Genomic DNA, 22,646 nt, shown 5'->3' with positions numbered 1-22,646 from the left:
CGGTCCATTTGAAGACAATATCGGGTGAGTTCGTTTAGTCTTTAAATCCGTCATTATGCTGAGAGAAATCGTATTCTCAATTTAATTTCTAAATTGACTGTAAGCTTAGGGTTGTAACTAGGTAGTTGTTCCGTAGGTGACTTAGTCTTAACTCGTCTTAACTATTGCTTGAATGTTCTCATAGACTGCGTTGTTGCTGTTCTTGTTTATGCTAGCGTTAATCAGTTTAAACTACAGGGTCCAAGTTGAATTATGCCGTTGTTCCCTGCAATTAGAACGGTAGGCTACTGCCCTCTAGGGTTTTCGACACACTTGTTCCTCGTTATGGTAATACATTTTGTTGTACGTCGCTCTGGATAAGAGCGTCTGCCAAATGCCTGTAATGTAATGTAATGCAATATTCCGTAGCAACAAGATAAACCTGACATTAGCCCTAAAATATGCTGCTCACTGAATAACGAAATAAACGAGACAATTTTATTTTTTACATTATACCATGTCATTCTACAGTCAATATCTGGGACTAAACATTGAATAAATATACAATCTTACCATTGGTTTTACGCGTAGAGATGTCCCTTTTGCGACTGAGTGGTCATATATTGTCTTGGACAATCCGTTTGTGATTCCTGTTGCTTACGGCGTTGTCGCCGTTTTTCGTACAATTTGGCTCCATTGACAGTTTATTTATTCAGTAGGTGAGAGTATAAGCTTTCTAATGATGTATAACATGTCTGATTTTGCTTTTGGGATAGCGTTTTATAGGTCAGCGTAACCAAATTTTTCTTATCCACCAAATTTGTCTTTTATTTCCGTTTTTTCCCAATGTCGTATTTATTTTTTGAAATGTGTATTTATGTGTTATTATTCTATCTGTCTCTGTGGCGCTCTGAAATGTGCATTCTCTGCTAAACTGAGCAATGGATTGGAATATGTGTCTGACGTAGTGTTGCACGGTATACCAAAACTTCAGCACTTTCTCGGTACTTAAAAAAAAAAAAAAACGGTTTCGTATTTGAATTTTCCGACGTTCGGTAGTTCTGAGTCAAATGTAAAAGCCAGGGAAATGTGTCTCCCGCATTACTGATTTAGAGGATGAAAAGTGTAGTTTGTCAGAATCTTCGCTAGATGGCAGTAGCAACTAAGGTTGCCAAGTGAGGTGACCTGCGCTTGTGCATTCACTTCCCTGATACAGCGCAAGCTTTGACTCAGTTCACTTCAGGAGCAATAGGTGTTCCAATTTGGAAATATTTATTATAGATAGATGCTGTATTGTTATTACAATATGCTGTTTTTAAATCTATTTAAAGGTGAAAGACCTGTTTTAAAGATTATTTAGTTTACAACTGTTTAATTTCTGAAATATATTTAACATATTTCTCCATTGTTCAGTGTTGTAACACTATAGGCCTATGCATATTCATATGTTGCAGAGGCTTCAACTTAAAGGTTGTTAATGAACCAGGTTGTTCATAAACCATGAATTTGAAAATGAGGTCAACCCTTGTGGACATTACGTTTCTGATCTATTAAGGTAATTTCAGTATCGTTAGGTACCGAGTATTGAATCAGTATCGAGTATCGTGATACTAAACCTGGTATCGGTATCAAAGTCAAAATTTTGGTATCGTGACAACACTAGTGTGGCGCTTTTTTTAGTTGCGGCATGGAAGCGCTGCAGCTGTACATACACGCTCGGCCATCTAAATGTTACGACATGCCATCTAAATGTTACGACATAGTCAAGGCCTTGACGGGAAGCTGTCAGGACACATCCATGGCGACGCAACTAAGTCATCAGCCAGCGTCTCTTAGCACAAAATTGGCCATAAGTCATCTATTTTTTATACGATCATCACAATATTCAGTAGATATGTTGGGTGAAGGCGTATGACCATGAGGACACAGCCATTTTAAAATCGTTCCATAGGGGGCGCGACGGTGCCAATGCTTGGACCCCTCCCAACGCCGCTTGCGGCTTTAATTTTACTTGAAATGGACTGCATTTATATAGCGCTTTTATCCAAAGCGCTTTACAACTGATGCCTCTCATTCGCCAGAGCAGTTAGGGGTTAGGTGTCTTGCTCAAGGACACTTCGACATGCCCAGGGCGGGGTTTGAACCGGCAACCCTCCGACTGCCAGACAATCGGTCTTACCTCCTGAGCTATAGCTATGTCGCCCCTTGCATACTTGTTTTTGGTAACATCTTGAATCACCAACAATCTTAACTGAGATGCAAATCTGTTTCTATTTGTCTGTTTGCATAAAACTCAAACGAGTTATGCTCAGGGTGTAACTATTTCAATTAACTACACACATAGAGTACAACTGCCCATGTGGTCTCTATTTCCTACCTATTAACTCCTTAACAAACTCCTTTATCTCACCATTTTAGTGAGAATCTGAGCCAAAATAATCAATCCAAGAAATCTATCCTACAGGTTATATCTTGTCATTAATATTGGTCATTTTACTTCACTGAAATTCCAAATGTATGGTTGGGTGTGCTAGATAACACTAATTTATGAGCCTGATTACTAATTGTGCGGTTATACTGCTGCGTCTACAGAAGTTTTGTCCTGTGTAAGGATACAGAGATACATCCCCTGTAAATACCATGAAATAAAAGCTGATTGTCTGCACTTTTGTCTCATACTCATCTTTTGATCTCAAATCCAAAAAAAGTATATAGCAAAAATAACTCATTTCACATAACCATTCCCATACATACTATATACACTATATATACTACTATACATAGCCTACATATATAAATGTACAAAACATCTGGCCAACTTTCTCAGATGAAAACATCAAAAGAAATGAGCAATGAAAGCATTCAAAGCAACAGAAGCCCTGCAATACAAACATCAACAAAATGGGGAAAAGTTCAGAGATGTCACTTTGCCTGAACAGCAACCCTTTCGACTGGGGTAAGAAAGCTATATAAAAGCCATACAGCTGTAAGGCGACAGTGCAAGCCACATGGGTCATCTGAACGACAGGCTATTGCTTAATCCTAACCTACTAAACTCCTAACAACCTGGCAAGATAATGCTTTGTTTTAGTGAGCAGGGTAAATCTTCATTCAGGAGTTGCCACTACCTTCATTTATTAATGTTGTACACTCCACAAAGCATGCCATAGTGTGTTGCAAGCAAGTATGTCAAGTGCACAACTTCCTTATGTGCAATTAGCACTGCATTAAGACAAGTGTGAATAAACCTGTGTTCATTCAAACACTGCAGCTCTATCAAATCAAAAGCCAAAATCTTGCTGTGTAAATTCCAGAGTTTTGCAATGTGCAATTGTATGCCCTCTGCAATAAATGATCCCTGAGCAACATTAAATGATCCCTGAGCAATTTTAGAGACACAGAAAGAAGTGTTTCACATTAAATAGCTTATTGTGAGTCAATACTTCTGCAGTTCGGCAATGCAATCCATTGGAATTTATAGGTATTATATCAGAAAAATGAAAATGTCTGAATGAATTGATGGAAAAATCAATTTGACATATCCTTTTGCATCTATATGGGCCCACTCACCCACATCCATGGCAGTTTCCATAAAACTCTTTTGCCTGGAGGCAAATTCAGCTAATAGCTTCTGCTGTCTTTCTCTGGCCTTCTGCCGTCTGGAAAATAAGATGGGAAACCAGGAACACCCAGTCATTTTCAGATAACAATTAAAGTACATTGAAAATTAGAGTGCTTAGGGTGTTAAGTGTTTTTTTAAACCTAATCACACAAGTCACAGGAATAATCACAAGAATGCAAAGTCACACATTGTAATTCCAGTGGGTTAACTTCTGGTCTTTAAACCACTTATACCTTGATCTCCAGTATTCTTCAAGGTGTAAAATAGGGCTACATCAAAGCCCCAAAGGGAAGATTATCAGCCAATTCTTAACACTTACCCAAATGTGTGTCAGACTGGGGACGTTATCTAAAGAATCAATTTTTTAGAATACATTTTTTATATGAATATTTTTTACAGGCACAAGCTAACTATTGTACAACAATATAGCCCATGGCATAAGAACATGTTGGAAATACACAACATTACGTGTTCATTTAAGGTCCTTGAAATGATCTGTCCACTGGATGCGTAACCTGAAAAATCATCTCCATGGAAACAGCACAGTGTGGGTGAGAAAGCATTTGATGAAGGGAAAAGAAAGCGTTGCAGGAGAGAGAAAGAACGAGCAAGAGAGCACTGTTTCAGACAACTGAGAACTGAACGCTTAGGTGCCAACCGTGGCAGGGCAATTAAGCAGTGTGACTCTCTCTTTGTCACATTACCATTTTGAGACAATCACTTTCAATTTCACACTCCTCACTGTCAGATCATGAATTTCTTCTCCTGATTCCCCGTGTTAATGGTGTCTATTTCAGATTGCAGATGTGTTTTGCTAAAAACAAAATGTACACGCACACACAAACCCATTTCCTGTAAATTTTTATTTTATCTTCCACTTGTCAAGCTATACACTTGTCAAGCTAAGATAAACATAGCTCACCAACACTTTGCAATTAATATTTTTTGCTTAACAGGTACCCTCACACAGGGCTGAACTTATTCAGTATATTATCTACGTCAGTTAGACCAAAATGCTTCCTGCAGCCCTCTGATCCAAATAAATTAACTAAAAATGTAATTAATTGCACCTGTTTTCCACTTCACATGCACCATCAACAGCCAGTCTGACAGCACCCAGACAGAAAGATTGACTGAGGGGTAGGTTTGTTTCTGATCGTCTCCCTCATGCCTCTCTGGCACCAACACTGACTCCTAGGAGCAAAACTGCCTGTTAATAGAGACCCATAATAAGAAGACATAAATAAAAGTTGACAGGGACACCACAGCCCAGTAACACTCAGTGACAGCTCTGAGACCAGAGATGCAAAATGTGTGGAGCCCCATTCCCCGTTTCCCCTGTTGTCTGCTGGGTGGCTGGTCGCCATGGTAGCGGTACATCCTTCAGAAAGGATTGGGGGGATGACACCTTTCTATTTGTCTGCAGGTCAAGCCAACCCAAAAATAGGTCATCATCAACTGCTTATAGCCCTTTTCATCTTCATTAGTACTAAGGGGAGGCCTGGGAGCAAAGGAAAAGCAGAGCGGCATTCCTGCACCAGATCATATTCATCTTCATTTCAGCCTGTCAGAAAGACTCATGCTATTACTAAATGCATTTGCAGAATATAAAATGGCAACTCCTGAATTGTGTGGGGCTCCCAAGGAAGACCTCCATGTCACATGATGACTGATTTTTCATTCTAAAAGCAGTATTGAAGGTAATATCCTTCATACTCGTATAGTTTTCAGATCACAAACATATTTTGTGGTTTTTGGGAACAATTAATAAAAGGGGTGGCAAAATAGAATTAAAGAAATGTTGAATTTATACACTATTATAGCATTTATATCTCCAGATGCTCAAAGTGCTTTACAGCAATGAAGGGGAAACCCACTTCAACCACCACCAATGTGTAGCACCCACCATGGTGATGCACGGTAGCCATTTTGTGTCAGAACGCTCACAGCACATCAGCTGAGGTGGAGAGGGAGAAAACTATTTTTAGCCAATTAAATCAGGGGTTGATTAGGTGGCAGGTTGAGACAGGTAGGAATTTAGCCAGGACACCAGGGAACCCCCCAACTCTTCACAATGAGTGTCATGCGGTTTTTAATGATCACAGTCAGTCAGGTTCTCGGTTTAATGTGTCATCCAAAAGACATCTTCTGCAGCACAGTGTCTCCATTACTGCAGAGTTTATTTGAACAGAGAGAGAAGATTGTCTCCTACTGGCCCAAAATAGAGCATCAGAACACAGACGACAGCAAGTGCAAGTGAGGGAGATGGCAAACTTCTTACAATAAATGTAATTTTACGTCACAGTGAACGAGTACTAGTTTTGGCCTGGTGTTTTGTGATATTACTGACGGGAGGGTGATTAAATACATTTTTTTTTTGAGTGTACACAGTTTACAGAGCACACACCTCAATAAAACTCCTTCCTGCCCTGCCTCTCTTCACTGACTGCTTGTGCTGTCTACACAAGTGGCAGAGCATCCCTACAACAGTGGTCAGAATTGCATTGTATTATGTTATGGAAATAAACACAATTGTTGCTGGCCCACTGTGCATGATTCCAAGTTATTTGATCGTCCAGGAGCCAGCTAAAGTCTCAAGTGTTCAGCATTGTTTTATAATGCATAAACTACGCCACATATGCCAATAGGTTTTGCAGCTACCCATTTCAATGTAAGTGTTACTAATAAGGTCAAAAAACAAAGTCAATTAATATTTTCCCACAAAAACTGGCATTCCTTCTGACAAGAATGGTTGTTTTTTCTTTGCCTAATGTCTCCCTGTGTGCTGATTTAAGTTATAATGTAATTTGGACAAACTTCTACTATTTTGTGCACAAATCAGAACCGATGTGCATCACTTGTGGGAGCAGTATCTTATTTGCTTACTAATGGCTCCAGACTATCAATCACACTGTGCCTGCACCCAACCCGGAGGGCATGGCCATATAAGCGTCCCCAACCATTTTCCCTACAGCGCAGTCTCTTGCTTCAATTTGTACAACATGACGGCACGAAAACTGCACTTCTGGGGTTTAAAAACAGTTTTCACAAGCTCAAGGAACCTCAATGGGTGGCCTCACAGTCACTTCGTCCATATTCTTTGGAACCTGAGACAACATGGATTCACGAACAGAGAAATCTGCACAGGAGTGGAGGGACCGCTGACATTTTTATTACAGGCTGACTGAACTGCCACTGAGATGGTGTCAAAAGATATTGCTTATTATTGCTTAACTTTTCAATAAACAAATGAACCGCTTTTTTTGTTGTTGTTTTTTTGCTTTTCAGACAACACCTGTAGCTGTTAACGCAGTCTAATAATAAACAAATACATGATCTATTCCATAGTGTAAATCCTATTCTATAGTGCAAGTGGTATGCTATTCATTTAACAAAATAGTAGCAAGTTCCCCGCTTTGTAAAGTATGCCTCTTGATGTGCAGCAAACAAAAAAGGTAAATAACGATGTAAAATAGAATGAAGCGCCATGAAACCTCAACAAAAAGACAGCTAATAGGCTATATATTAATATATATATATAATATTCGTGAAGGCTGTAATATATAGTGTCACGCCTGGCACCCGCCCCCTTGCTTTCACCTTTTGTGTGTGATGTCTCTGTTGGTCAGCAGGAGGGGGTTGCAGAGCGAGATGTGGCCTCCTTGACTGCCCTAATTTCCACCAGCTGAGACTGTGTTTAAAAAAGCTGGAGACTAAACCAGTCTCTCTCTGCTTCCAGCCAGCACGGACGCCTTCTCATACATTTGTATTTCTTTGGTTGGTCCACACAACACTCATGCACCCAGCACCACTCACATACACACTGATTACTGATACTGACAAGTTATGTTTAGGTTGTAGTATTTGTTTTGTTAGTTTTTCTTAAATAAATATCCGTTATTCCTTCAGCTTTTGTGTCCTTGTCTTTTCATGTGTCGGGCCTTGAGCCGGGTCATCACAATAGCTGTAACATGAACAACACAGCCTATATGCATTACCAAAACTTAATACCTAAACATTTTTGTTAAGGGACAGAGCATGTCTACATGTTGTGGATCAGTCTGGTGGGCAGTCGGCTGAAGGTGAGACCGGCAGCTGAGAAGACCTGCTTGGATGGCACCGATGTCCCAGGAATGGGCAAAGAACGTTTTGCTAATGCTGGCAGTCGAGGGAATTGTAACTCGTCAGCTTTCCATCAGTCGAAGGGATGTGTGTCTAACGACAGAGAAACGTCTCTCTAATGTAATGTAATCTCCAACGTTAGTCCTTGAAATGGTTTATTGAAATTTAATAGTTTAATCCATAATATTAATCGATCAACGTTCTTCTTAACAATTAACAGTTAATCGATGAACTGTTAACATTCCTATTCCAGAATAAGGATGTGACGGTATACCGGTATGACGGTATACCGTAAAATTCAAATATGAAATAGTACTATCATAAACGTAACGTAATACCATAATAGTAAATCACGTGACAAAAGCTATTTTCATGCCGGGAATTTTTTTTTCAACTAATAATAAAACATCTAAATAACCCATATTAAATAATATAATACTGGACCTGGGGAGTCTGCTAGTGTCATTTAACCTTATGGACCCTTTTGGCGTCACAACTCACTACAATAAATTTTTGTTTGTCGTCAACGAAGATCTCTGTAATTTCCGAAGCTGACTCATTTTCCTTTATTTTATCAATGAGGGGAGGGTCTGAACTTTGAGTAGCATGTATCTGTAGCCATTCGGGTGCAATATATGGTGCTTTAACTATGTCAACAAATCACGCCCACATTTGGGGAGCAATATCGGGTGAGTTTGTTTAGTCTTTGAATCCGTCATTATGCTGAGAAATTGCTAATTGCTATTGATAGGATTTGCGTTTTCTGCAAACACGCGAAAACACGTTGGTATAATAAAACAATGACGGTGAATATATATATAATCCACATCGTTCTGTTGCCACCATAATGTAACACACTTTTTGTGTCTACAACTGCAGTTTCTCACTGCAATTACTAATACTAAAAATAAACAAAAGACGCAATTTATGCTGTAGTCTGCCAATGTCTAAATAAATAATACGGTACTCTGCGGGTAGCAGGGATGGCGAGTTGATATTTCATTTTCTTTCAATGTCGTATTTATTATTTGAAATATGTATTATTATTCTATCTGTCTCTGAGGCGCTCTGAAATGTGCATTCTCTGCTAAGCTGAGCAATGGATTGGAATGTGTCCGACGCCTTTTTTTCCTCAGGGAAATGCTATCAGCACATCAATGCACTGCCCCGCCTCCAATCCCCTCAGCTCTTCAATGAACTCCCCCTGAATCCTCCCCTCCCCCGTAACTCCAACAGCAGTGAAAATAATATAGTAATAATAAAGTAATATTTTTGTTTTCTTTGTAGTTTACTATTGTTCAAAACAAAAAAAATGTTTATACCATAAATAAAAATGTTTCATTTATGGTATATAGTTCTTGGGCATTAGTTATATATATATATATATATATAGTATTTCAATTGTGCTTTTGGAATAAAAACATATCTCTATCAACATTTTTAGGTCTAGTGTCCTTTCTGGTGCAAGGCTCAGGTGCCAGGCTCTTCATTTACATAATGCCACATTGTAAAGCAATGGCAAGTTCAATTGACATGATATTTGGTGTGGGTACTATATACACCCTGGATTCACATTGCAGGGTGTTTTCATTGTGGTGAGAAATGTACTTTTGGAAATACATTACAAAAAACATTTTTTCATAAAACGTAAATTAATTTTTTTGCTTTGAACTGCTATTTTTGATGATGTAACTCATAGAAGTAGAATTTTTGGTAGATTTGGGTTGTCAAGAGACTTATGATAAAACTGGTATGTAATAGCCTACTTGGGGCTTCTTCTTAATTACCATGTAAAAAACTGAAAAAAATTAAGATAGTGAAAAAAGGCCAAAAACCATTTTGAGTCCTAGGGGTTAATGCCACCACCTCTTTGGCAGTGTTTCAGACCGTAGTCGGGAACAGCAGAGAAACGTTGGCACTAATTTAGCCAACCTGGTAACTTTCTGTTCATTAATCATGCAGCATTAAGTGGAAACTGGACGGCGGGGATACAATCAGGCAGTAGTATTTATTCGGCGCAATATAGCTATATTCCACAGCAACTTTGCAATTAATCATAACAACAATCCGCAGAGCCATAAATAAACAGATCGAGTTGTAAACTGTGATTTATTTATTTTTTTAGCTTAAAACCTGATACCGTGATATACCGAAAATCATGATATTGAGCAGTACGATTATCATACCGTGAAATTTGCATACCGCCACATCCCTATTCCAGAACTAATGAAGTCAAAATAATTGAATGCTTTGCAGTATTTATCGGCATATTGTACCATATTTATTTTTATTTATTTAATTTATTTGGCTACCCTGCCAATTAGCAGCATGGCAATAGCAATGCCAAGGTTATGGCCACTTATGGTTTGGACAGATATTATACAGCATTTTCTTTTAAGCATCACCAAAAGTTGCATGGAGGGAAAACATTCTTACATCTAAAGAATACTGCAGATTCAGTTTAGATTGCAAATACTCACAAAGTAAATTCCTTGTGACTACAATAATTATAGCTAGGTTTCTGTAACCCTCATATGAATATTGCAAACACAGAAAGTGTTCACCTGAGACACTGTTTTCCAACTTAAATCGTAGCACTAACCTTTCCTCTTTGTCCAAGGCCTTCTTATCTGTGGGATTGCTCTTCTTTGGTGGCACAGGCGGGGAAATCTTCATGCAGATCTCCTGAATGCTGCGCTTGCTCTGGCGGCTGCAGGCAGAGGCCTTGATGAGGATGCGCTCAATGGCAGTGACACCATCCCCGTGGACACAGTGAGAGATGTCGGTGCTGTCCAGCCATTCTGGCGAGAGAGAGTTCTGCTTGTTGGAGAGCTTGTGATGCAGCTTAATGAGCAGGGACAGCATGCTCTCCCGCACTTCCAGAATCTCAGTGACCAGCTGAAGTGGTGTCCCAGGAGGGGCCCAGCGGGAAGCAGAGGACTTGGGCCGCGTTGCCTGGCTGGCCTCCCCACTACTTCGGTTGATGATCTCCTGAAACTTCCTCCGGCGCTCTGCAACGAGGCTGAACACCTGTGCCTCCCGCAGATTCTTTGACAGAAATGGCAAGCAAAGTGAGAGATCAGGGCAACACAGTCGCAGGGACCTCCCCCATCAGCAGCATTAATCCAAACATTATGTGCAAACCACTTGCAGAAATTGTTCCTGACCATGCACAATCATTAAGTGAACAGAAGAGTCCAGCACTGATCTCTGAAAAAATATTTTTTAAACTGTTATCATGCAACATGTATTTCTGAAGGCATACATAATAATAATTAATTGAAAATAAAGCCCTGGTTATAACAAGTACACACTATATCAGTAAACATAATGTGGTCCAAACTTAAGTTTGTATTTCATGCATTTTAGGTATCCAATAAATATTAACTTATGTTGGACGCAGCTGACTGGGCATTTGCATAACTACATCATTCTGTGAAATATACTATTTATTATTTATTTATTATTTATATGCTCAGACAATCAACATTAAGAAAGTAAAAGTTTATTTACTGTATAGCACCTTTCAAGCACAAATTTGCTAAGTGCTTCAGAGAGGCATAAAATAAAAACAGAAACACAAAAAGAAAGACCAAACAGAGAATGTAACTGAAAGCCAGTCTGCATAGGTGAGTCTTCAGCTGCCTCAATAAAGGTGTCCACAGTGCCCACAAATCTCACAGTTCTACATCTTATCTCAATAATCTTGTCATATGAGCAAACTAAGCCCTGTCATTATTGCATTATATTTTTCTATATCAGAGGACAATGAAATATAGGCTAACTGGAAAAACTTTCCCTGGACAATAGCTTTTCAGGTTATTTCATGGTGATTACATACTGCTAGCTTCACTGGGTCACATTCATTTTTGGGTTCCTCACACTTGTCCTTCTGCTGTCCTCTAATGACAGAAAAAATGTATTGCAAGTACAACAAAGTTGAATTGGATTAATAATCTTAAAACACTATGGTAGACAACAGGAATGACAACCCTCCACAGCAACCTCAGTATAGTTATTAATCTGGCTACCAATATAGTCATATCATTTCTGTGCATATGTCTTTCTGTTGGCAACTATGTCCAAAAAGGTTTGTTAAAAGGTTTCCCAGTGAACCACTGCTCTGTGCATTGTGGTTATTATGGCACTAGTGCAATTAAAATGTTTAGTGTTTTCTATACCAAACTTTCAACACCTTCAATTCTATTTCCCCGGTGTATTTATTCAGCACTACTGATAAAGATCTGCCTCTCTAGAGATTAAACTGCTGGTGGTGGTGAAGGTACACAGGCTAACTTACCAAATATAAAATAACCAGAAACAGAAAAAATAAATTAATTGCTTTCAAGTGTGTATGTTGACTTTCACCAGTAGCAAGCCTTCAAAAACTATTATGAGTAGACAACTTAAAAACACTTAGGTCAAATAAGTCCACCTCTGCCAGTTAAGCACATCTATTCATGGACACATAACCAGTGCTTAAGTGAAGGAGAGCCAAATATGTGTCATGGGGCAGAGTTTGCCTATGTACTATGCAGACCCATCGCTACTGCAGGGAGCAAGAGGGGATTGGGTGTGTCCACTCAATACTGTGGACCCCCAAATATATATGATCTTGTTCATATAAAATCATGATCCCAACCAGTGCTCAAAGACTGAGGGAAGGTTGCAGAATTACAAGTGGGTTCAATAAAATGTTTTTTTCAATTCTAAAATTAAATAAAAGCTACTAATGAGTGTACAATTAATGATCTTCTGAAAATTTGACCCCGTATCTGTTTAACTCCACAAGTATTCTTTAAATTAATGGTTAACAAACTACAAGAAACACTGAATTAACCAAGCCCCTTGCCAAAAATTATGCTTATAGCCTCTGTGTCATCTCTGTTGCTTGTCCATTGGAACCAGTTTTGGCTGTTCTATAGTACTAAAGCAAAGGAAATCTGGTCCAAAAGTGCCATTATTGTGACCTGAAACTTAATTGTTGTCATACAAAATGAACACTTTAAGTACCTACATAATTCTGTAGATACTTAAAGGGTTAAGTACCCATAAGGGCATCTGCATTGTAAAGCTGCTCAGTGGTTACAATCTGAATTTTCTGCCAGTCATGCCCTTTGATTGAGCGCAAACTTAATACACGTTTCCCCATATAGGCATCCAGAGAAAATCCCGTATTTTTTCAAATGTTTTTTCCAAATAAATTGTATAAAGTTTAAACCTGGATATGTTAAATTTATGCCTTCAGGGATTACATACCATATGTCCCTGAGGAAACGTGGTAAGAGTGTGGTAAAAGTGCCTTTCAATATCTAGCCTGTTAGGAGAGACTTCCTTGGGTTTTAGTACAGCCAAATAGTTTTTTTAAAGGTGAATGGTGATACCATTCCAAGTTAGGGATATTATAGCCTCCATTTTCTTTAGATGCTTGTAATATTGGTAAATGGAACCTTGCCTTCTTACCATTCCAAATACAGTGAGCTCTATAATGTTTGGGACAAAGACTTTTTTCTTCTTGACTTGGCTCTGTACTTTAATTTCATTTTATTTAAGGGTATTTTTAAACATTTTGGTTTCACCATGTAGAACATAAAGCACTTAGTGCAGGTATAAGAGAACATTCAGTATCTAGTTTTGATTCTGACCTTTTGATTGCCTTTGGAGTCTGTTATTGGCATTTGTCAACATGAGTACCAGAGTTGTGAATGAAAGACAAGGAAGCCATTATGAGGCTGAGAAATAAGAATAAAACAGTCATAGACCTAGGCCAAACCTTAGGCTAACCAAAATCAACTGTTTGGAGCATCAATAATAAGAAAGAGAGCATTGGGGAGCTCGGAATTCAGAAAAAGCCTGGTAAGCCTCTTAATGTTAAAACTAAAATGTATTAAAAATATCCTAAAATAAAAGCTGAGAATATGCACTTTAACCATATGTGAATAGTTTCATTACAAACCTAAAATTGATGAATACAGAGCCAAATCAAGAAAAAATATGTTTTTGTCCTAAACATCATGGAGCTCACTTTATAATTCTTGATAATATTATTAACCAGTTTATGTAAAGCATGTTAAGTACATAGAAGAAAGGTCTGATGGTGCCATGATCTTAACTGAAACAATCTTGCCCTATATAGACAACTTCAACCCTTTCCACCTTTCAAACTCACTTTTCATTTTATTAATAATAGACAGAAGATTTGGTGTGCATTATTTCAGATTTGGGGGTGGGGGGGGGGACTATGCCAAAATATTTAATAACCTTTTCCGCTATCTTGACACCAAACCTTTGGCTGTGAAATTGAGTTTCGGCACCTGCTAGCCAATGTGCTTCCGTCTTCTGTCTTTTCCAAATAAACGTTATACCTACAAGAGGTAGAAAATTCTCGACCAGTTAGTGCGCATTTTCTATAGACAGTTCTGGTTCAGATTTTTAAAGCATAATATCATAAGCATATAAGGATATTTTATACTCTTGATATTACTGGCTTCTCTAATGGCTATAGCTAATGGCTCTAGAGCGAAAACAAACTTTCTGTGCAGCCTAAATCATTCAGTGATGTACCAATTTGTGGTTACCATTGCAGAAGCACCCTTATACAAGATTTTGGCCCATCTGATGAATATTGAGCCAAGATAACAATTCTAAGATTCTAAATAAATATGGTCACTCCACCCAGTCAAAAACCTTCTATGCATCTAATGCCAGGGCAACAGATGGTATAGATGACTTCCCCAGGCCCCATTTCACATCCAGGCATTGAATGTAATCAGAGCTTAATCTCTTTCGTATAAAAACCCATTTAATCCGGATTACATCACTAATAATGACTTGTCAGTTTGCTGAAATCTTTTACATCACAATTTAAGAGTGATAGCAGATGACAGCTATGCATTGAGTTAAATCTTCATCTTTTTGGTAGTAATGTTATTGGTGCAAGATAAGCAAAATCAGCAAATGGAACATCCTTAAAGACCTGACTATAATGATTTAAAAGCAGTTGTTACCAGTATTAATATGTTTAATGGCAGTATCTGTTTCCTATATTGAAATGCCAGCATCGAATGCCTCCATATCCTACTTCTAAACATGAGGTATTTACTCAGAAATTGTTCTGTTTTTTGAGACATTATTCAGAATATCAGTGATTAAATAAGTAGCCTCAAGTTGCACACCAACCAGGCTTTCTTACTAGCCTCTAATATGTGTTTGCTGCTGCTGCAGTAAGGAGATGGCAGAGGAGTTGGGGTCTTTTCTTTCTGCAAAGGGACCACCCAGTTCTAAATTAAAGCTCATTTGGCAATAATCTGAAGCCCACTTTACCAAACTGTGCAAAATGTAAAGTGGAGGTACTTTAAACCCATGAAGTCCAGTAGCCATGAAATTAGACGCCACCATCTAACAATAACATCATCTTAAATTATTGCTATTATCGACCATTGATTCAAGGTGCAGCGTCATAACCCATATACCATTGTAAAGCTTAAACTCTTCACACTTTGACTGAAAAAACCCTGTCTCGATCAGTAAAACCACAAGTGATAGCATAAGAAATACAAGGCAATTCCTTCCCCCAAAGGAGGGCTGATATTGACACCCCAGGTTGACGATCATGATATTTTAGAATCCAATAACTCAACAAGTCAAACAACTGATAATACTACAGTAATAGAGATAACGTCAACAAAATCCCCGTCTGATCCATAAGTAAATAATTTTGTTTGTACATAGGCTAAAAAAGTCAATGCATTAGTTCCATTGAGCTGAAAGCATTTTCAGGTGTACGTAAAGAGAATTTCAAATGCAAAATGTGATCCCTCTCTAGACCTGGGCAATTCTACCACCACTCATGCTTTGCCACAAGAAATTATGCGTCATCCTGTGGGATTACTGGCCACAGTCACCACTGGCTCAGACATGATTCGATCCTGGACTATGGGGCTCATCCATGCACCAGAACAAAAACAGTGCCAAAGCTAACCAGCAGGCCTGAAGTACATTCATAATGGCAACCTAAATAATTTTATCAAAAGCACCAATAAAACTAAAGATGCATGCTAGGACTGTAGGGTTAAGAGCAGGAGTGAGTGACATGTTGCTGATCGTGCTGATTGCTCAAATCTTGCAATCAAAATACAGAGATAAAATGATGGACAATGTCTTAAAATTTAATTAATTTGAAAGAATGCTACATTCAACTAATTAAGATTAGTTTCATATTATAGCCTATATTTTGCTCCTGATGTGGTGCTCAGTTTTTGAATAACAATTGAGACTGCAATGTAGGCAGTGTTCATAACTTAAATGGTTTTCTCTCCTGTCAGAATTATTTGGCTGGACTGGTTTCACTCACTGGTTTAATTCTGACATCAGACTGAGTGAATATGACATGTAGCCTTTGGTTAACCCCTTTGCGCACTTTATAACTCCAGATGTGAACACCACAGATACTTGAAAAATGGCTTAAATGAAGCAAGACATTTGTACCATTTACAATACTGACTTAGATTACTTTATATTCATAATTTTGGAAGAAATAAAGTGCCACAAATGCAATTGTTCTTTTTTAGTTTGCAATGAAATACTAAGAGATCGCATATATACAGCAGGTTAAAGTATACATGTCCTGGATCAAAAACGTCTTGACCACAAGTTCATAAAATCTAAGGGTGAATATGTAGAACTACTAAAGATCTATGAAGCAAAAACTAAGCAGTGTACCCAGCGTCTCCAAATCTACCCAAAATGTCTAGCCTAAATTATGCATTGCTCTAAATCACAACATATTCACGTATTTCACTACAAATCAACTGTCATATTTTGGCAATGTTCCAACTCTCACGATCATCACTGTTGCATGCATCACAAAAACTATTACACTACTAACTAACGCTTGCATTACAGTGTGAAATATCCTCATTATAAAATACCACTAACCTATTTAAAGACACTCAATTTAAAAAATAACATACATAACCTAAATATTTTGAGCAGTAATACTTACACAGCAATGATGAAATCTTATCTGTTTTCAGTAGATAGAAACAGAGGCAGTAAATCAATGATATATTTCTAGCCGCTTCTGTCTTACAATTTAAATCATAGTAAATTAGTTATCAAATAATGACAATGACAATGCCATATTATATTTCTTATATTTTTAAGCAGGGTGGCAATGTTCCTCCTGTTCAAAAACTTAGAAGTTTCATGATAAAATAGTTTTTTCCAGCTGTGTATTTTCGATTCTGTGACAGGGCTCGGTCTGAGGGGGAATTAAGGGTAATCTGGGCATATTTCATAGGCAAACAAATCTGGGTTGAAAAAAACCAGAATGCAACAGCCATATCTCCCCCATATCTCACTGTGTCCAGCTACTCTGTACCTCCCAGGGGTGTGTCAGGAGTTGTCACACATTAATCATGACAAAAATATAATAAATAAAAAAATACATACCAGGGATACATACCATAACATACCAGGGAAAATTGTCACAGAGCATTCTTGAATCACAAATGTCTCCCTTTGTGTACTGTATAATATCAACTTATCTCCATTAATTTAAAAAAAAAGTTTTTTCTTTAAAGTTGTCCAATTGCATTTTAAAAAATGAGATTAGTGGAAAAAGTAAGAATTAAATGGGAATGAAACAATGGTAATGTCTTGTGCACAATAAAACATGCATTTCAATGCATTTCACGACACAATCACAGGCATTTTGTTGAATAACAAAGATCCGCATCTCCCCTTCATCTTTACTTCTGTTCCCCCATTCCAAATACAAATGTTATCATGTTGTTGGATGGAAGCATACACATAGTGTTTCTGCTGTCCTTGCATACACCAATCCAACATTCAAAAGGCAAATGAGTACAGTATTCTACCAAAATACCCTCAGGTACTCAATCATGTAAATGCACATCACAGGGACAGCAATAGCCTGGCATGGCACTTAGTAACAAGACATTATTAAACAAACAACGCACAACAGACACTAAGAAATATCTATTAATCAGTCAACCATGCAATCGACAAATGTGATCAGAGTAAGAACAAGCACGAAACCGTCCAGACCCACGGCGCAACTTGCCGAATTATATTTTTTGGTTGATTGTATGCACTCCTATATGACAGTTGGTTGAAAATAGACACTTTTCATGCTACAATCATGATAACGGCGATGACTGTGCTGTGAAGTTTAGGTAGCAAACAACAAGGCTGAATCCTTTTGACGTAATTTACATAGAAACTATAAGCTCAGATCGCCTAGTTTCACTCACTGTGGCCAAGCGGAATCAATAACTTTTCAGAAAATATATTAAAAGTTAAAGATTTAATTAAAAGATTTAATTCAATCTTCTACTGGGAGTTTTGCCTTTTATTGAGGGTGTGACAGAAAATGTTGGTGCCGCTGACTGTAATCAAATGTTTTTAGCATTTACCATTCGATTGAGCAAGTACCATTCACAGTACATTTTTATGGGTTAGTGCTATCAGATTGTGCTAGCTACTTTACATGAAGTTTGTACGGCGATCAATAAAGGCTAACAGGACAGTACCACTTACTTCTTGTCACTTGTACCACCACTGTAATGAACTAAAAAAGGCTACAAACTACCTTTTCTATGAGAAATGTTTTGTGGAGCTCACACGCATACACTGCTGGCAACATTCTAAAACTCCGTTTTGCCCTCCGTACTACATAGCTAGCTAGCTATGGCACATCCTCACCTCTGTAACGTTATTTGTTGTCCTCCATGTGTCCATACATCTGTATCAATGGTTGTAGCTGTGTGTCCTTAGCTCCTACTCATGCGCTAGCTAGGTTAACTAAAGTAGGCGATCCGTACGCACTAACTAGGTTAGCTAAAGTAGGCGAAACGCGAACATGTTAGGGTTAACTAAAGTAACGTTAGGCGATAAAGCTGTGCTTAAAAATGTTGTGCAGTACCACCTGCGCATACATCCTTCTAAATGAAGCACTACCTGCGCATGCGTCCCACCAAACCTCCCTCAAAGGTTGTCCGTGAGTGAGTGAGTAACCACAACTTGCCACGCATAGCCTACGGCGCCAGTTCCTGCGCGCCGTGGGAAAAAGCACCTAGGAAAATTAGTCTGAACAGCTGAGGAGGAAAATCAAGAAAAGAGCACTTAACAATACACAAGCCAAGGCAGTCATGAATTTGAGTATCAAAAAATGTGCACACTTTCGGGGGTGGAACAACGGTTAATGTAATAAAAACAGTTAATGTAATAGAACGGTTACTGTAATAACTTACACTATGTCCTTTACAATATAACAGCACTAGCCTCACTAAGCTAATCCTACCGTAAGATAGTAGGGAGGGAACAAGTGTCATATACAGAATATATTAAAGATAAACGGAATCATGGTAATACAAGTTTAGCTCCAAACGTGCCTAAATTGTCCTTAGGTTTCCCTTGTAGTCTGTTTCAAAAGTCCCATAGAGTGTCTCTTGAAAAAAAAGATTCCACAAGTGTAGGCCCAAAATTCAAAGAACCTTGAGCAACTGGTTCTTCAATGTCTTGGTCCTCCTGGAATATCAAGTCCAAAGCTAAAGCTCTTGATTATGAACTAGTCATAAAACACTTAAGTTTCTAGTTTTTTCCTTTCCTACACATTGAACTCAGTAAGCACACAGTGATTTTTTCTCCTTTCCTTATCTCCTTTCCTAGAATTGAAGGCCAAACGGGTCAAAAATACGTGAAATTGATGTCTGGAATCACACGTCGTCAACATTGGCTCATTCCATTTGCCTATTTTATCTTCTTGCTTCCTTTCCTTGCTCCTAGCTAGCTCCACCCATCAGGGAATGCAAGAAAGGTAAGAAAGAAAAGAATGCGGGGACAGAGCTATCAAGGAAATGTGTATAAGGCAATTGGAACATCCTTACTCTTTCATGTTTCAGTTTGAAGCCATGTCATTTACAGACATGGCAGATGGGGAAAATTGGATACACAGGTCAATCATTATATGTCACACGTTCCAAAGAAAAACTTCCACAAAGGATACACTTGTGTTTCCTTGCTCAAGAATTCTGCAGCAGCTTCTCAGCTCCTAGCTCCTTGAAGGAGCCTTTAACAGATTAAAACGTTCTCGAAGATGGTGCACTCTGATCAATTTTCGGGTCAGTCAAGGACAAAGGACGAATAAAATAAGCGATTGGAATGTACTCACATTGAGAACGTGTGATTCCAGATATCAATTTAATCTAAGCGGTGGGAATGCACCCAAGATCTTTGTTCTCTCTTCTTCTTGGAGAACAGCCCTTTGGAAATATACCCAGGAATGTTGCCTTCAGTTTGGCACAGACGCACTCTTACAACCGCCCCCAAACGCACAAAAAAATCACATGCATACATGTACAGACATACACACAGTATTGGTACACAATACCCCAGAGTCAAAAGCACTAATCATAATAATACTTATAATTTTTTTGCATGGAAATTAAAACAATTATGTTGTTTTTGGATTCAAATGTGTTTTGATATACCTCAGATACCTTGTACACACACTGATGAAGACCTGTTGGTAGAAACACACTGGCATTGTGTGTATGTTGTTGTATGTTTCGATATTCCAATTAATTAAGGCTTTTAATGACATTTTCCTCCTTAATTACTTAATAAAGAATGCCTTGGAATTTTCGGGAAGTAAGCGCAATTATTCATCTTGCACTATTTTCTGATGTTTAGAAGACCTTTATTAGTTATATCTCAGACGTTTGAATACTTGTCATGTTGTTTTTAGGTTCACATGTGTTCTGATATACCTAAGATCAGGAAAAAATAAAAAAAGAGCCTTGTGCACAGTGTGCTATCACAAGGTGCCGGTCTGGCAAGATACAAATCAAACAGTGTGAATGTCAGCCATAGCTGGTATTTCTTGAACTGCATACTTAAAAAAGAAGAAAAACAAGACTTTAAGACATTAAAGACTTGTTTAATTGTAAGTTAGGATGTGAACGATGCCGTCACTGTCACTTCATTAGGTTAATTCCTTGTAGAATAGAACGCCTAAAATGGCGTAAATATACAAGTAAACATACGTGAATCATATCAGTCACTTTACAATCAGTCAATTGGAAATTATAGCAGTCATTTTGCTATCAGTCGATTAAAAATTGCTATCTTTACAATCAGTCAATGTGAAATAAATCAATCAATCAATCAATCAATCAAGTCTACAACATGCCACTAGGACGCATTTACCACTTGACGATCTGGTCCGGGGATTCAGAGATCCACGCTTAACTAACAAAAGAGGACAGACACAGGGAAAAAAGAAATGGCTATATACACACGTATATATACATACACATAAATACATGTGCTGCATTACAAAACAGCAACAATGACACTAGTGGCCAGACATAACTCATCATCTCAGAATATAATGCTTGCACAGCAGTAGAGAAGCACTGTACTATTAAGTGCCAACAGGAGTAAGCTATGTAACCTTCCACGACAGAAAACAATACTTATTTCAATGAGACCAAAAACCAGGCCCGGTTCCAGATCAAAAAACAGAACTCACTGAGTGTGCATTAGAAATACAGTAGATAGAGGTGCACGAGTAGCAGAGCCAGTCGCAACCAATGAGCCCCTGCTTAGAGCCCCATAATCACCAGGAGGCCCCCTAATTATTCAAATATATATGTATTGTTTATAAGTGCATACTTGGCAACCTTAAGACCTGAGAAGTAGGGTCCTCCCCAGAAAAATCTTTGTTTCAAGGACATTTTCTCCTGCATTCTGGTGATTTTTTAAAGTATAGTATGAAAATAACTAAATAAGCACAGGGCAACAGCATTTTTATATGAAACAGGCCTACTTTTTAATTTAAAAAGCAAGTTTCAACAAAAATCCAATTTAAAAGTATCCGTTAAAGTTTTACAATCCATCTTAATATACTGTTTAAATACAGTGAAATTATCGGTGTTGGGGAAGCTCCTCTGAAAATGTAGTTAACTAAGCTACCAATTACATGACACAGGAAGTTGTTAAGCACAGCTACAGTTTAGTACTTCGGCATAGTACGTCATGATAAAACATAAATTAGGCTATGTCACCTATGGGAAATGCCAGACATTGGCTTACATCACTGTTTTCATGCTCAGACCCTCTTAAAATAACATCTGATTTAGCTACACATTTTTTCATGATAATTTGTAAGAGAAATGTTCACGCTGAGTTGCTATGAGCTTAAATACATTGTTCAGTTTTAATAAATCACGGAGCTTCTCCACACTAGCTCCCCAGTGGCGGAACGAACTCCCTGTCCCTCTTCAAACCTCTCCCTCACTACCCATCTTCCGCCGTGGTCTGAAGAAGCATATCTTCAGTCTATACCTGGACTAAGTGCCACCACTCTGTGAATCATGTCACTTGAAATCCTCCCTCTCATGACACACGTTACACGTTCCCCCATTCCAGCACTTTTAGAATTTTGTATTTGTCCTAATATTGTAGCTTGTTCTTCTCCATAGTTTTGGCTGGATAAAAGTTAGCTCAGAATAATGTTCACTGCGTGAACTTAACTGTGTTCTTGGCTATAAGCAGCTGTACGAAATTAGTATGGTACCTTATTGAACCTGTGTTTTGTAGTTGTCCGATGACCATAATATTCACTTCTTGTACGTCGCTTTGGATAAAAGCGTCTGCCAAATAAATGTAATGTAATGTAATAAATAAATGACTTAATGTTAGCTAACCAGACACATATCACTTTCTTGTGCATGTTTTAACAAATTCAAAGCTAATCTACAATGAGAATCACACTCCCCCAATGACACAATTTATTTATTAAAATGCAAACAAAAGGAGCCTTTTATTACTAAGTAACTTTAAAACATACTATGCACGATTTTTTAGCCTGCTGCACTCCTGTGTTTAAAATCAA

The 22,646-nt window shown here is 38.1% G+C and overlaps 1 protein-coding gene across 5 annotated transcripts in view; it reads right to left on the bottom strand.

The window, feature by feature from the left end:
- The window catches only part of ubr3 (ubiquitin protein ligase E3 component n-recognin 3), a 418,217-nt gene that overhangs the window by 156,388 nt on the left and 239,183 nt on the right, over window positions 1–22,646 (bottom strand). For all 5 annotated transcript variants that reach the window (XM_035408072.1, XM_035408075.1, XM_035408074.1 and 2 more), the window contains 2 exons: window positions 10,326–10,771; window positions 3,550–3,638 (listed from right to left, as the gene is read on the bottom strand). In XM_035408072.1, the coding sequence (XP_035263963.1) occupies window positions 3,550–3,638; window positions 10,326–10,771 (535 nt within the window). The remainder of the gene's footprint in view (window positions 1–3,549; window positions 3,639–10,325; window positions 10,772–22,646) is intronic.

The sequence above is a fragment of the Anguilla anguilla genome, chromosome 3 (assembly GCF_013347855.1).
Source record: "Anguilla anguilla isolate fAngAng1 chromosome 3, fAngAng1.pri, whole genome shotgun sequence".
NCBI classification, from domain to species: Eukaryota; Metazoa; Chordata; class Actinopteri; order Anguilliformes; family Anguillidae; genus Anguilla; species Anguilla anguilla.
This window is presented reverse-complemented; position numbering and strand designations above follow the sequence as displayed.